The following is a 13,201-nucleotide window of genomic DNA, read 5'->3' on the forward strand; positions in this document are numbered from 1 at the left end:
ATGTGCAGGACAACTCTGATAATAACTTTCTGATTTTTGCATTTAACTGCTCATGTAGGCACTGGATGTTACTGCTCAATAAATAAGAGTGCTGATAGCCTCACCATTACTTGCTTCTAAAGCAAAATACAAGCCTTAAACTTATCAAATAGATGTTTGTGAAGACTGAGGAAGGGTTTCAAAGGAATAATTTTCTAGTACAATTGGAGATTGTTCATACCAAATTTTTGTCCCTGTGGTGCAGGTGGTACTCTTAGACATTGGTACCCATTTCAGATTTTTTTTTGTCATGCTTAGTGGGATAATAAAACTTTAGGTGTTTTCTTGAACTTTTTGATGCAGATGAAAGTTCAAGTGAAAGCACAATTAATTTGGAACATCCAGACGATTTGCTGATATATGCTTAACGTGTACAAAAGAGTGAGGGTTTCATTGCCTTATCTGGTGACATTTGCAATTTAACTGTTAACACAGTGCTTCCCAAACTTTTTCCCAGTGTGACCCCATTTTAATGCCTCAGATTTTGTGACCCTAGAGTGAAAATTTTGGGGAGTACAAAATTATTTGGGGTAGCGGGCAGAAGGGAAGGCTTCAGTTGTTGGTGGGGATGGCTTTAGCTCTTGATCGGGGTTGGGGGAACAGGAGTTGAGCTTGGGGGGAGTTGATGAAAAGGCAAGCTTTTTTAAAAAAATAATGACCACCTATCTTTTTACAGGCTTTTTTTTTGCAGCAGCAATCGGGCCTCAGATCAGTCCATTAGGCCTCGCCCACCAACAAAAAAAAATGCAAGGATTTAAATCCCTGACTTGCATCAGTCAGAAATCAGTCCAAGCTCAGCAGCCATTGCTGCCTCTGAACTCATGACTCTAAAATCTCATCTCATGATCCCACTGGGGATCACAACCCACAGTTTGAGAATCCCTGTTTTAACGTGCTTGTTTTAAACCCCTTTGTTTTCAACTTTCCACCTGTGCTCCTCCTGGCTCATAATTGAGATGTGATTTGGAACAAACTTGAAAACTACCAAGATGACTGGTGCTAAATGATGTCAGAATGGTTAGTTTTATGAGGAGGTTAAACTACATTCAAAGAGTGAGGATGTAATACTTAAAGTAGGCAATTTAATATATGTGCTTATAGGTATAATGTATTTTCCCAATAATCTCAAACCTTTTAAACACTGAAAAATACAGTAGCATCTATGGGTGTAGCAATAGATTTATTTCTTCCCTCTAGTCACGTGAATATAACTGGGAAAAAAACAATGATTAAATTCTGCTTATTCTGAAATCTCAACTGATAGACAAAACTACTGCTTCCTGAAATCTCACCTGTGCATTATAATGCACTCCACTCTTGCATACAGATTTGGGAGCTGAAATTTAATCAAACTAAATATTGGGAAGACTAAAATCATTGTTTTTGGTCCCTATCACAAACTCCATTCCCTAGCTACTCACTCCATCCCTTCTCCCTAGCGATCTTCTGAGGCTGAACCAAACTGTCACAACGGAGGTGTTGTATTTGGCCTTGAGATGAGAGCTTCTGACCACATATCCATAGCATCACTAAAAAATCTTATTTCCAAAACTGAAACGTAGCGCTGCAGTTGGGCAGTCTCAGCACATCTGCTGCTGAAACCATCATTAATGCTTTTGTTACCTCTAAATTTGACTATTCCAACACGGTCCTGACCACTTCTATCTTCTACCCTCCATAAACTTGTGAACATCCAAAACTCTGCTGCTGATATCCTAACTCCCGTCAAATCTTGTTCACCCATCACCCCTGTGTTCACTGACGTACGTTGGCTCCTGATTAAGCAACACTTCAAATTTTAAAATTCTCAGCCTTTTTTCCATGACTATTCCTCCCTACCTCTGTAGTCCACTGTCTTACAACCATCTGTGTTTCTCCAATTTTGGCCTCTTGTGCACCCCCTCCCCCCAAGTTTTTTTATTTTTCCACCACTGGCTGCTGTGTCTCAGCTGCCGAGGACTCAACCTCTTGAAGTGCCTCCCTAAAATCCTCTGGCCTCCCTACCTCGTTTTCCTCCTTTAAGGTACTCCCTTAAAACCTACCCCTTTGACCAAGCTTTTAGCCATGTGCCATAATATCTCTTTACGTGCCTTGTTTCATATTTTGTTTGCAAACCTGCATATGCAAGCCCTCTGGATATTTTACTTTGTTAAAAGCATTATTAAAATACAAGTTGTTGTGGAAAAAGGTTGCCTTTGCATTTTTTTCAAACTTGTTCAAGCGCCGTATTGTTTACATAAATTTCCTCAATATAACAGGATCAGGAAAAGACCATGTGTTTGATAAAAATTGGGTTCATGCCAAATTTACACACCGTTGTAATTTCCTCTGACCATCTGTCCTTTGGAATTGTAGAAACACTTTTTTTCTTGTCCCATTCATGAAAAGTAACTGTTGCTCATCAGGTTAGTTTGACTAAACAGATTAGCAAATGCCAAGTTTTTAACATTGCAAATCAGAGATGCAGTATCATAATGCATACCTGATCCAATTGATACAAATTAGAAGAATATAATTAGAATTATAGCAGTTTCAGGGTGACATTAACATACAAATTTTACATTTTGGTGAATAGCTGCAAGGAGGAAATGAGATCAATGCATCATTTACCAGATTGTTTTATTGAAACATGACAATTTAAATATTAGCCCTATTTCTATGTTTTGCTTGTTGTGCAATTCTTGTTATACTGTAAGCTCTTCATAACTTCAGACCTCATTAAGCATGCAATATCTCCTTGTTCAGTAAATCAATAAATGCACTGATAAAGACTGATATTGACTCATTCTGTAAGTTGTTTGTGAAATGTAGTGGTTTTTAGACATAGTATCTATTTTCTAGCTGTGGTATTATAACACAATATTTAAAAGCTTTACTTGTCTTCCCTTTTCTTCCTTTAGGCAGTCGCAAGGACAAAGAAAAACCCTTAAGCCCCTCTGTTGTCCTTGAGAATTTGAGACATACCTTGACAGATTACCAGAGCAGGCTAGAAGACACATCTAATGAGGTAACACTTGCACTGTTTGGTGCCTAAGATACAGCCCTTGGCCTGCAGCAGTATGTGCTACCCACTCATTACAAAGGTCATGAGAGATTTCAGTGACCACAGGGAGTCTAGGATTGACAGCTTTGCAGATACCTATGGTGTCTGAGGAAACAACATAAAATGTGGCCATAGTGTTTAATCCAAGAAAAGCAAACATTATTACAGGGCCACACCAGCAATTTAGAAGACCTTTTAAGAACATCTCACTGGATTCTAATGCTTATTTTGTGAAATAGGTTGCAGAAGAAATATTTTGATGCTTCATTGCTCATTTGCTCAACAGGCTGTATACATGATTGTAACTGCATGTTTAAGAACAGAATGTCTGGCAATTCACACTCTCTTTAAATACTTATTGTAAAATGACAGTTACCACATTAGTGTGTAAAGTGACCCATTGTCTTTCTGAATGTTATTAATCAAGCAGCTCAAAATGTTGCACTTGTGTCTTTGTTTCAAAAAGTAAAATTAGGGAGTTTTTGGTCATGTGAGAATTTCGAGGGATATTGGAAACTGTTAGATAACTGAGAAAATAATTACATTTCTAACTGCTCCAGAAACCTTTTGATCCTTCTGCATCAAGAGTGTGGAATAGTATAGTGAATACTTTATGAAAATTCTGCCGACGCCGAACAAGAGACTTCAAAGTAACTAGGAACATGTAACCCATGGTGAATTGTTACCAATGAAGATAAATGTCACATGATCCCCAGCAGTGTGGAGGGATTGACACAGCAGGCTTTGGCTCAGAAATGTTCTTAGTTGTGAAACAGTGCCAGAGTTAGCAGAGAGGAGACTAGGAGGGTGGCTCTAGTGAAAGCAAAAGGGAATAGTTTGACAGAAAGAAGAATGAACTGTCAGAGAAAATAAATCGCAAGCTGTGGTGTCTAACTGATGATCTGCCACTCGACATCCATGTACAGCAGCATGTGACTGACCCTGCAGTTGTGTCGCAGTAAAGCAGGGACTGGCTCATATTGCAGTTGGATTAAAAAGACACTGGTATCAGCTATTATTGCAATAGATGCATTTAAAAAAAAAAATAAAAATAGCCTTTTGAATATTTTTGATTATTGTTCTTGCATTATCCAATAGGGATAATTTTAACTTTTGAGGGTTGTGTAAAACAGGCAAAGTTGGATGGGCAGCCCACTGCAGCCCTCCCCATTGTTGCTATCCATTAGACTCAATGCCCCAAGCTACAACAATACCATTGTCAGTTGTATTGGTTGGGTTTTGTCTTAGCTTCAGTGACATATTTCCCAACTCCTGTGGAATCGCTAAGCATAACTTCTGGCAGCTGATGATAAAGTAATCGATACCACACTAAGGACGCACTCTGGACACAGCACAATTGAAGTCCAGACGATTCTTATTTCTGTATATGTGATCTGTTTATCTTGCTATTGTGTACCACCCCAGTTCTCCCCTTTGACATGCTGCATTGTCTAAGTGCCATTTTGGCAACTTAAGGCTCTATCTGCTTTTCTGCACATGTGCAATCATCAGTGGCTTGCAGCAAAACAGTACTAATGTATTGTTATTTGAGAGCTAAACAATTACATTTGTGGCCATTCTTGACCTGCAGGTTGACATCGTCTCAACATGATCTGCCGGATTGCAAAACTGGTAACAATGAGATTAGTGAAACTCCTAAAAACAGCTTTCACCATGCAGTCTCCAAGCCTATTCAAGGAGGAAGAGACATTGAAGAGCAAGGACTTTATGCTAGTAGTCTGAGCATTCATAATTGCCAAAACAATTGGCTTTATGCTTTTAGCATGGAAAATTCTGCTGAAAATACCCTTGGGTTTTCCACACTCTTCATGGTTTGATTCCATGCTTAGGCACAACACATGTACAGGTTGTGGTGTTCTGCACCTTAGACAACATGTTCACAAGCGCACTCTCCAATGGCCCCAGAGAATTTGATGTTCAGAAAGCATTGCCCTTTGAAAGTAGATTGAGATCCCTCTCAGGTGAGCAATTTGGCTCTCCAGTTAAAAAATTGCTCTTTCTCCTTTTCTGTTTGTGTTTTATCAGCCACTCCACTCTTCTCAATTTTGCTATTGAAATCCCCTCGGACTGAGGTACCTGTGTTACTATTGCACAGAAGTGGATTGTTGCTGGTCATGAGGTGGAAAGTTTTGAGTGGTGTACAACTGGGTGGTAGGTAACTGTTCATGCCATGCGTAATTAATGTATTGCAAAAATACAGGGTTAGAGCAGGATTTCCAACCTTGCCATCAGAAAATCAAGGTACACTGTACTTGCATGATATATAATTGACATTGCTGAAGTTTATATATTTATTACCTTGTATTCCTTTCTAATTTTGAACAAACGCACCATTGTTCCTTTAAGCTGTGGCAGGTCATGCCTTTAAGGTGATCTTTTGGCCAGTATGACAAAAAGCCCAATAAGGAATATTACACATGGTCGGGCTTGCTCATAAAATTCTAAATGTGATGAACCCTGAAAATAGTGTTCTGCATACTTGCTATCAGGGCTCATGCTAAGGTTACACTTACCAATATACATTCAAATAGAAGGCAAACATCAAAGTTATTTACATTGTTATAACAAACAATACAATCTAAGGGTGAATGGCTTCTGTCTAATATTTGTTATATCTCCCAAATTAAATGGTTCTGGTGGTGGCAGAGAGTATTTTGTAATTAAGTTCTATCTGTGCCAATCAATCTCTTGTCCTGTTTCAAGTTAACTTTCCTGATAATTCTGCTTCTTTCCACTGTATCTCTGTCTATGTCTTCTTGTTAAGTTTTTGGGTCTTTTTAAGCTACCAAATTTAAAATTCTCCTAATCTCCAACATCCTGTAGCTTTGAAGCACAACAAGAATTGTGCGTTCCTCCAAATCTGGCCTCCTGTGCATCCGTCAATCCCTTCACTGCACTCTTGACAGCTGTGCCCTTGGTGACCTAAGCTCCTTACTCTGGAGATCCCTCCTTAAATCCCCTTGTTTCTCTACCATCCTTTCCTCTGAGATCTAAAGTCATAAATATCAGTTTGTTACTAATAAATCCAATCAGAATTCTGGAGAAACTTGTTTACCCAGAGAGTGGTGAGAATACGGAACTTGGTACCGCAAGGAGTGGTTGAGGGAATAGCACAGATACATTTAAGCAGAAGCTAGATAAACATATGATGAAGAAAGGAATAGAAAGATAAGCTGTTTAGGGTTTTATGAAGCAAGGTGGGAGGAGGCTTGTGGGGAGCTGGAATACCATTTTCAACTTTTTAGGCTGGATAGTCTGTTTCTGTGCTGTATATTCCACTTGCCCTAAGTTATTGTGACTCTCATATTTTTGATTCCTCTCATTGGTGAATGCCAGCCTGCCTTACCTTTGTGAAAGAGTTTTTCCTTCCCTTCAGATCGAGGCAAGCTGGGTAGCTGCTGGAAAACCTTGCCTGGTACATTGCTCTTAGCTGCAAAATTTACCCAATGGCTCTGGTCATTGAAAGTAATAAAGTATCACCTTAAATCTTACTTTCAGTTTAAATTAACAAAGAGCTATTTTTGGAAAAAATGAATAAGCATGTAAGTAATTGCATGTATTTATGGCAGCGAATATTTGTACCACAACACCAGGTACACTTTCTAGATGGATGCAGTGTCAGAGTGTCAGTTGGCCGTAATAGACTAACAAAGTTCAAGTTACCCATTTTTAGGTCAATGCAGCACTTAACCAATTGCAAGATCTTGCATCTAATTTATCCATCATTTATCAGCTGTCGCCTGTGTAAAACATGCTTCTGATAATTCAGGAAATAATGAAGAGATATAATTGGGAAATTTCAGTAAACGAGATTCCCAACTTCCAATAAACTCCAAGACTGTGGAGAATTGATTGTAACATGTTGACAAAAAAATCAATGTTAAAAAAAATATATTGAATAAAATATTTAAGAAAAGATTAATTGCCTCATGTAGGTTTCAAAACAATGACCCTGGGATTAAGAGTCCCATTGAACTACCCAGGCTGTGTTGGAACTCCCTGCACAGAACCTTAGAATGCTGGGGGAAAATAGCATTCAAAAAATTTAAATAACCTATTTATTTTGTTAATTTTCATGGTCTGATTTATTATGGATTGAGACAAGTTGATTGGTGTTCAGTGTGAGGGGCTTAACCCCTCTGTAGATGCAGCCGCTTGTTTCTCTTTCAAAGCCTCCGGGTGTCTTTTTGGACCTAGAGCGGAATGGGTCTGAGGCACGAAGTGTCCGTTCATTTTCTGTTCCTTATTTTAAACTCTTTCAAAATCAAGGTAATTGCCCAGGAGTTGGGCACAAATTTCATCCTGCCGCCAACCGGAAAGTCATCAGAAGCATTTGCGCATGGCACCAATGGCTGCAGTGTGGATTGAGTGAATGTACAACTGTCCCTGGTGCCTTTCCAGTCAGCAGCAGGCGTTAACGTATATTTATAGTTGCCAACGTTCCACCTAACCCGAGTGGGCAAAATAATAAGCTTGCAACTCTTAAGAGAAAGATAATTCATTGAGATTCTGTTCCTTGAATTTCTTACCACAATGGAAGCTTAATTAATCTACACTGATTTTTGGAAATTAAAACTGATTTTTCTCTCAGGAGTTTCAAATGATTTAACTTGAAACTGCTTCTGGGCTGGTAACTTAGGGCAGAATTTTGTTCGGCGTGCGGGTGTGCGCCAGACACGCCCAAGTGTAATATTACGTCGGGTGTGCGTCCGGACATCAGCACACACTCGCGCGATATTTCGTTAGGCGGGCGCACACTGGAGTTGACTGCGCGCCTGCCGATAATTGAAAGGCCTGTTAAAGCCATTAACAAGCTAATTAAAATCAAATTAACGCTGCCCATCCAGCCTTATGGTTGGCGGGCAGGCAAAAAAGCCAAGTAGCCTTTACATTTTTTAGGAAACCACATCCACAAGCGGGATGACGTTTCCTAAAGCAAATAAACATTAACTGAAATCTTGATTTTTGAATTAAAAACATGTCCCAGCTCATTTGACAGAGTCACAGGAGGGGACATGTTTTAAAAAATTTTTACTGTCTATAAAAAGTGCTACAATTGAAGCGCTCTTTCGCGTGCATGCACGAACTGCGTGCCAGGCCTGCTGCCCCTCCTCCTCTCGCCCACTGTAGCTTGCAATCCACGCAGGGCGGGCCTTATTTGCCCCGCCCACATGAAATCGCGGTGTGGAGCTGTTCGCAAGCGGCAGTCGGCTTCCCGGCCGCCCCAGCCCTGCCCGACGAGGGAAAAATTCTGGCCTTCGTTGTGGATCTCTGAGTTTACTGCTTGTCGGTGAAAGTTTAAAATCTATCTTTTAATTCATTCATGGGATGTGGGCATCGCTAGCTGGGCCAGCATTTATTGCCAATCCCCAGTTGCTCTTGAGAAAGTGGTGGTGAGCTGCTGCCTTGAACCGCTGTAGTCCATGTGGTGTAGGTACACCCACTGTGCTGTTAGGAAGGGAGTTCCAGGATTTTGACCCAGTGACAGTGAAGGAACGGCGATGTATTTCCAAGTCAGCATGATGTGTGGCTTGGAGGGGAACTTGCAGGTGGTGGTGTTCCCATGCATTTGCTGCCCTTGTCCTTCTAGGTTGTCGAGGTTGTGGGTTTGCAAGGTGCTGTTGAAGGAGGTTTTGTGAGTTGCTGCAGTGCATCTTATAGACGGTACACACTGCTGCCACTGTGTGTTGGTGGTGGAGGGAGTGAATGTTGAAAACGATGGATGGGGTGCCAATCAAGCGGGCTGCTTTGTCCTGGATGGTGTCGAGCTTCTTGAGTGTTGTTGGAGCTGCACTCATCCAGGCAAGTAGAGAGTATCCCATCACACTCTTAACCTGTGCCTTGTAGATGGTGCACAAACCTTGGGGAGTCAGGAGGTGAGTTACTCGCCACACAATTCCCAGCCCCTGACCTGCTCTTGTAGCCACACTAATTATATGGCTGGTCCAGTTCAGTTTCTGATCAGTGCTAACCCCCAGGATGTTGATAGTGGAGAATGGTGCTAAATGTTGTGCAATCATCAGCGATCATCCCCACTTCTGACCTTATGATGGAAGGAAGGTCATTGATGAAGCAGCTGAAGATGGTTGGGCCTAGGACACTACCCTGATGACCTCCTGCAGCGATGTCCCAGGACCAAGCTGATTGACCTCCAACAACCACAACCATCTTCCTTTGTGCTAGGTAAGACTCCAAACAGTGGAGCATTTTCCCCCGATTCCCATTGACTCTAGCTTTGGTGTCAGGGCAGTCACTCTCATCTCATCTCTGGAGTTCAGCTCTTTTTTCATATTTGGACCAAGGCTGTAATGAGGTCAGGAGCTGAGTGGCCCTGGCGGAACCCAAATTGAGCATCAATGAGCAGGTTATTGCTAAGCAAGTGCCATTTGCTAACACTGTCGATGATACCTTTCATCACTTTACTGATGATTGAGAGTAGACTGATGGGGCAGTAATTAGCTGGGTTGGATTTATCCTTTTTGTGGACAGGACACATCTGGGCAATTTTCCAGTTGCCAGGTAGATGCCAGTGCAGTAGTTGTAATGGAACAGCTTGGCTAGGGGCGGAGCTGGTTCTGGAGCCAAAGTCTTCAGCACTATTGTCGGAATATTGTCAGGGCTCATTGCCTTTGTAGTATCCAGTGCCTTCATCTGTTTCTTGATATCACGTGGAGTAAATCGAATTGGCTGAAGACTGGCAGCTGTGATGCTGGGGACCTTTGGAGGAGGCAAGATTGAGCGTCCACTCGACACTTCTAGCTGAAGATGGCTGCAAATGCTTCAGCCTTGTCCTTTGCACTGATGTGCTGGGCTCCCTCCATCATTGAGGATGGGGATTCTTGTGGAGCCTCCTCCTCCAGTGAGTTATTTAATTGTCCACCACTATTCACAACTGGATGTGGCAGGACTGCAGAGCTTAGATCGAAACCATTGGTTGTGGGATTGCTTAGCTCTGTCTATCACATGCTGCATCCGCTGTTTGGCCTGCAAGTAGCCCTGTGTTGTAACTTCACTTGGTTCTTACCTCATTTTTAGGTATGTCTGGTGCTGCTCCTGGCATGCAGTCCTGCAATCTTCATTGAACCAAGGTTGATCCTCTGGCTTGATGGTAATGGTAGAGTGGGGGATATGCCAGGCCATGAGATTACAGATTGTGGTTGTATACAATTCTGCTGCTGATGACCTACAGGTTGAACCCCTGTCCCTCAAGCAATTAGCCTCTGGATTACTAGTCCGGTGACATTACTGCTATGCCACCGCCTTCCCTTTTGATTTCAGCTGAACAGCTCTTTTTGTATCCTAAACAGAGTTACTGGGATCTACTGGATTTTGAACATCCAAATTGCTTATCAGATTTAACAACAAACTGAACCAATTACACTGCATTGTTCAACCTCGATCTCTTTCCGTTTGTACCATACTTCCTTTTGATATCTACAGTCCGTAGCATATTAAAGTTCCTCTTGCATGGTACTTTCAAACAAACTCTCTGGAAGCCCAGATACGCTAGACCAAATAATTTTCTCATCACTTTAACATGAGAGAATCTAACCATCACCCCATGATGTTCAATGGCATTACCATCACTGAATCCCCCACTATCAACATCCTGGGGGTTACCATTGACCAGAAACTGAACAGGACTAGCCATATAAATACTGTGGCTATAAGAGGAGGTCAGAGGCTAGGAAAAGTGCGACAAGTAACTCCTCACCTGACTCCCCAAAGCCTGCCCAGCATCTACAAGGCACAAGTCAGGAGTGTGATGGAATACTCCCCACTTGCCTGGAGGAGTGCAGCTCCCACAACACTCAAGGTGCTTGACACCATCCAGGACAAAGCAGCCTGCTTGATTGGCACCGCATCCACAAACATTCACTCCCTCCACCACCGACATACAGTAAGCAGCAGTCTCTACATGATGCACTGCAGGAATTCACCAAGGCTCCTTCGACAGCACCTTCCAAACCCACGACCACTACCAACTAGAAGGACAAGGACAGTAGATAGATGGGAGCACCACCACCTAGAAGTTCCCCTCCAAGTCACTCACCATCATGACTTGGAAATATATCACTGTTCCTTCACAGTCGCTGGGTCAAAATCCTGGAACTCCCACCCTAACAGCACTGTGGGTATACCCACACCACATGGACTGCAGCGGTTCAAGAAGGCAGCTCACCACCACCTTCTCAAGGGCAAATAGGGATGGGCAATAAATGCTGGCCCAGCCAGCGAAGTCCGCATACCATGAATGAATAAAAAAAATGTCACTTGCTCAAGGTAAAATATCTGCAGTTACATATGAACATACGAATTTGGAGTCTGAGTAGGCTACTCGGCCCTTCAAGCCTGCTCCGCCATTCAATAAGGTCATGGTTGATCTGGCTGTAACCTGTCACCTACCCCCAGTAACGTTTCACCCCATTGCACTACCTGTGCTTTGAAAACATCCAAGACTCTGTTTCCACTGCCTTTGAGGAAAGGATTTCCAAAGATTCATGACCCACTGAGAGAAAAAAATTTCTTCTTATCTCTGTCTTAACTGGGTGACCCTTTATTTTTAAACAGTGACCCCTAGTTTTAAATTCCCCACAAGAGGAAGCATCCTTTCCACATCCACCCTGTCAAGACCCCCCAGGATCTTGAAGGCTTTAATCAAGTTGCCTCTTACTCTTCAAAACTCCAATGGGTACAAGCCTAGCCTGTCCAACCTTTCCTCATAAGACAACCTACCCATTCCAGGTACTTAATAAACCTTCTCTGAACTGTTTCCAATGCATTTACATCCTTCCTTAAATAAGGAGACCAATACTGAATGCAGTATTCTAAATATGGCCTCCCCAGTGTCCTGTACAACTGAAGCATAACCTCCCTAGTTTTGTATTCAATTCCCTCAATAAAAAAAACATTCTATTAGCTTTCCTAATTACTTGCTGTACCTGCATACTCGTCTTTTGTAATTCATGCACTAGGACACCCAGACCCCTCTGCATCTCAGAGCTTTGCAATCTCTCACCATTTAGATAGTATGCTTCTTTTTATCCTTCCTGCCAAATTGGGCAATTTCCCACATTTTCCCACATTATACTCCATTTGCCAGATCTTTGCCCACTCCCTTAACCTCTCTATGTCCCCTTGTAGTTTCCTTATGTCCACTTCACAGCTTACTTTCCTACCTATCTTTGTATCATCAGCAAGTTTAGCAATCATCCCTTCGTTCAAGTCATTTATATAAGTCGTAAAAAGCTGAGGCCCCAGCACTGATCCCTGTGGCACACCGTTCGTCGCATCCCGCCAACCAGAAAAAAACCCATTTATGCCAACTCTCTCTTCCTGTTAGCCAGCCAATCTTCTGTCCACACCTATATGTTACCCCCCTACGCTATGAGCTTTTATTTTCCGTAATAACCTTTGATGTGGCACTTTATCAGATGCCTTCTGGGAATCTTAAGTACAGTACATCCACTGGTTCCCCTTTATCCACAGCACATGTAACTCCTTCAAAGAATTCCAATAAATCAGTTAAACATTATTTTGGTCAAAAAATTCTACCCTTTCTAAAGCTATATTGGCTGTCATTTATCAGATTATTTTCATATAGGTACTATTCCAGTTCTACTTTTAATCATTCTTTCCATTAGTTTCCTAATTCTTTAGAGGGAACCATAGACTTATAGTTTTCCGTGAGTATAGGAATGACACTGTCCCTGGGTCAAAATCCTGGAGCTCCCTCCCTAATGACACTGTGGGTGTGCCTACACCACAAGGACTGCAGTGGTTCAAGAAGGCAGCTCACCACCACCTTCTCAAGGACAATTAGGGATGGACAATAAATGCTGGCCTAGCCAACAAAGCCCACATCCGATGAAAGAATTAAAAAAAAACATTTACCTGATTCCAGTTTATTGGAACTTCCCCATTATTCATCAAATCTGTCAATTTCACACATCATATTTTGCTGAGATATAATCCATTTTCTAAGGGAATTTCTGTTCCTTCAGCCTATTAAGAGTCTCTGCTTCAGAGTCCTGAAATAAACACCAATTTTTTTTTTGCTTTTCCTGGTGAAAAACCTTCCAACCCATTTAACATGTT

General features: G+C 41.8%; 1 protein-coding gene across 5 annotated transcripts in view; it reads left to right on the forward strand.

Annotated features, from left to right (window-relative positions):
- ccdc171 (coiled-coil domain containing 171) overlaps positions 1-13,201 on the forward strand; it is a 226,036-nt gene that overhangs the window by 45,531 nt on the left and 167,304 nt on the right. For all 5 annotated transcript variants that reach the window (XR_013573484.1, XM_078530317.1, XM_078530309.1 and 2 more), the window contains one exon: positions 2,940-3,046. Coding sequence is in view for 4 of the 5 variants with exons in the window: in XM_078530317.1 (XP_078386443.1) it covers positions 2,940-3,046 (107 nt within the window). In the remaining variant the exon portion in view is untranslated. The remainder of the gene's footprint in view (positions 1-2,939; positions 3,047-13,201) is intronic.

Source organism: Cetorhinus maximus, chromosome 2, assembly GCF_964194155.1.
Source record: "Cetorhinus maximus chromosome 2, sCetMax3.hap1.1, whole genome shotgun sequence".
NCBI lineage: Eukaryota > Metazoa > Chordata > Chondrichthyes > Lamniformes > Cetorhinidae > Cetorhinus > Cetorhinus maximus.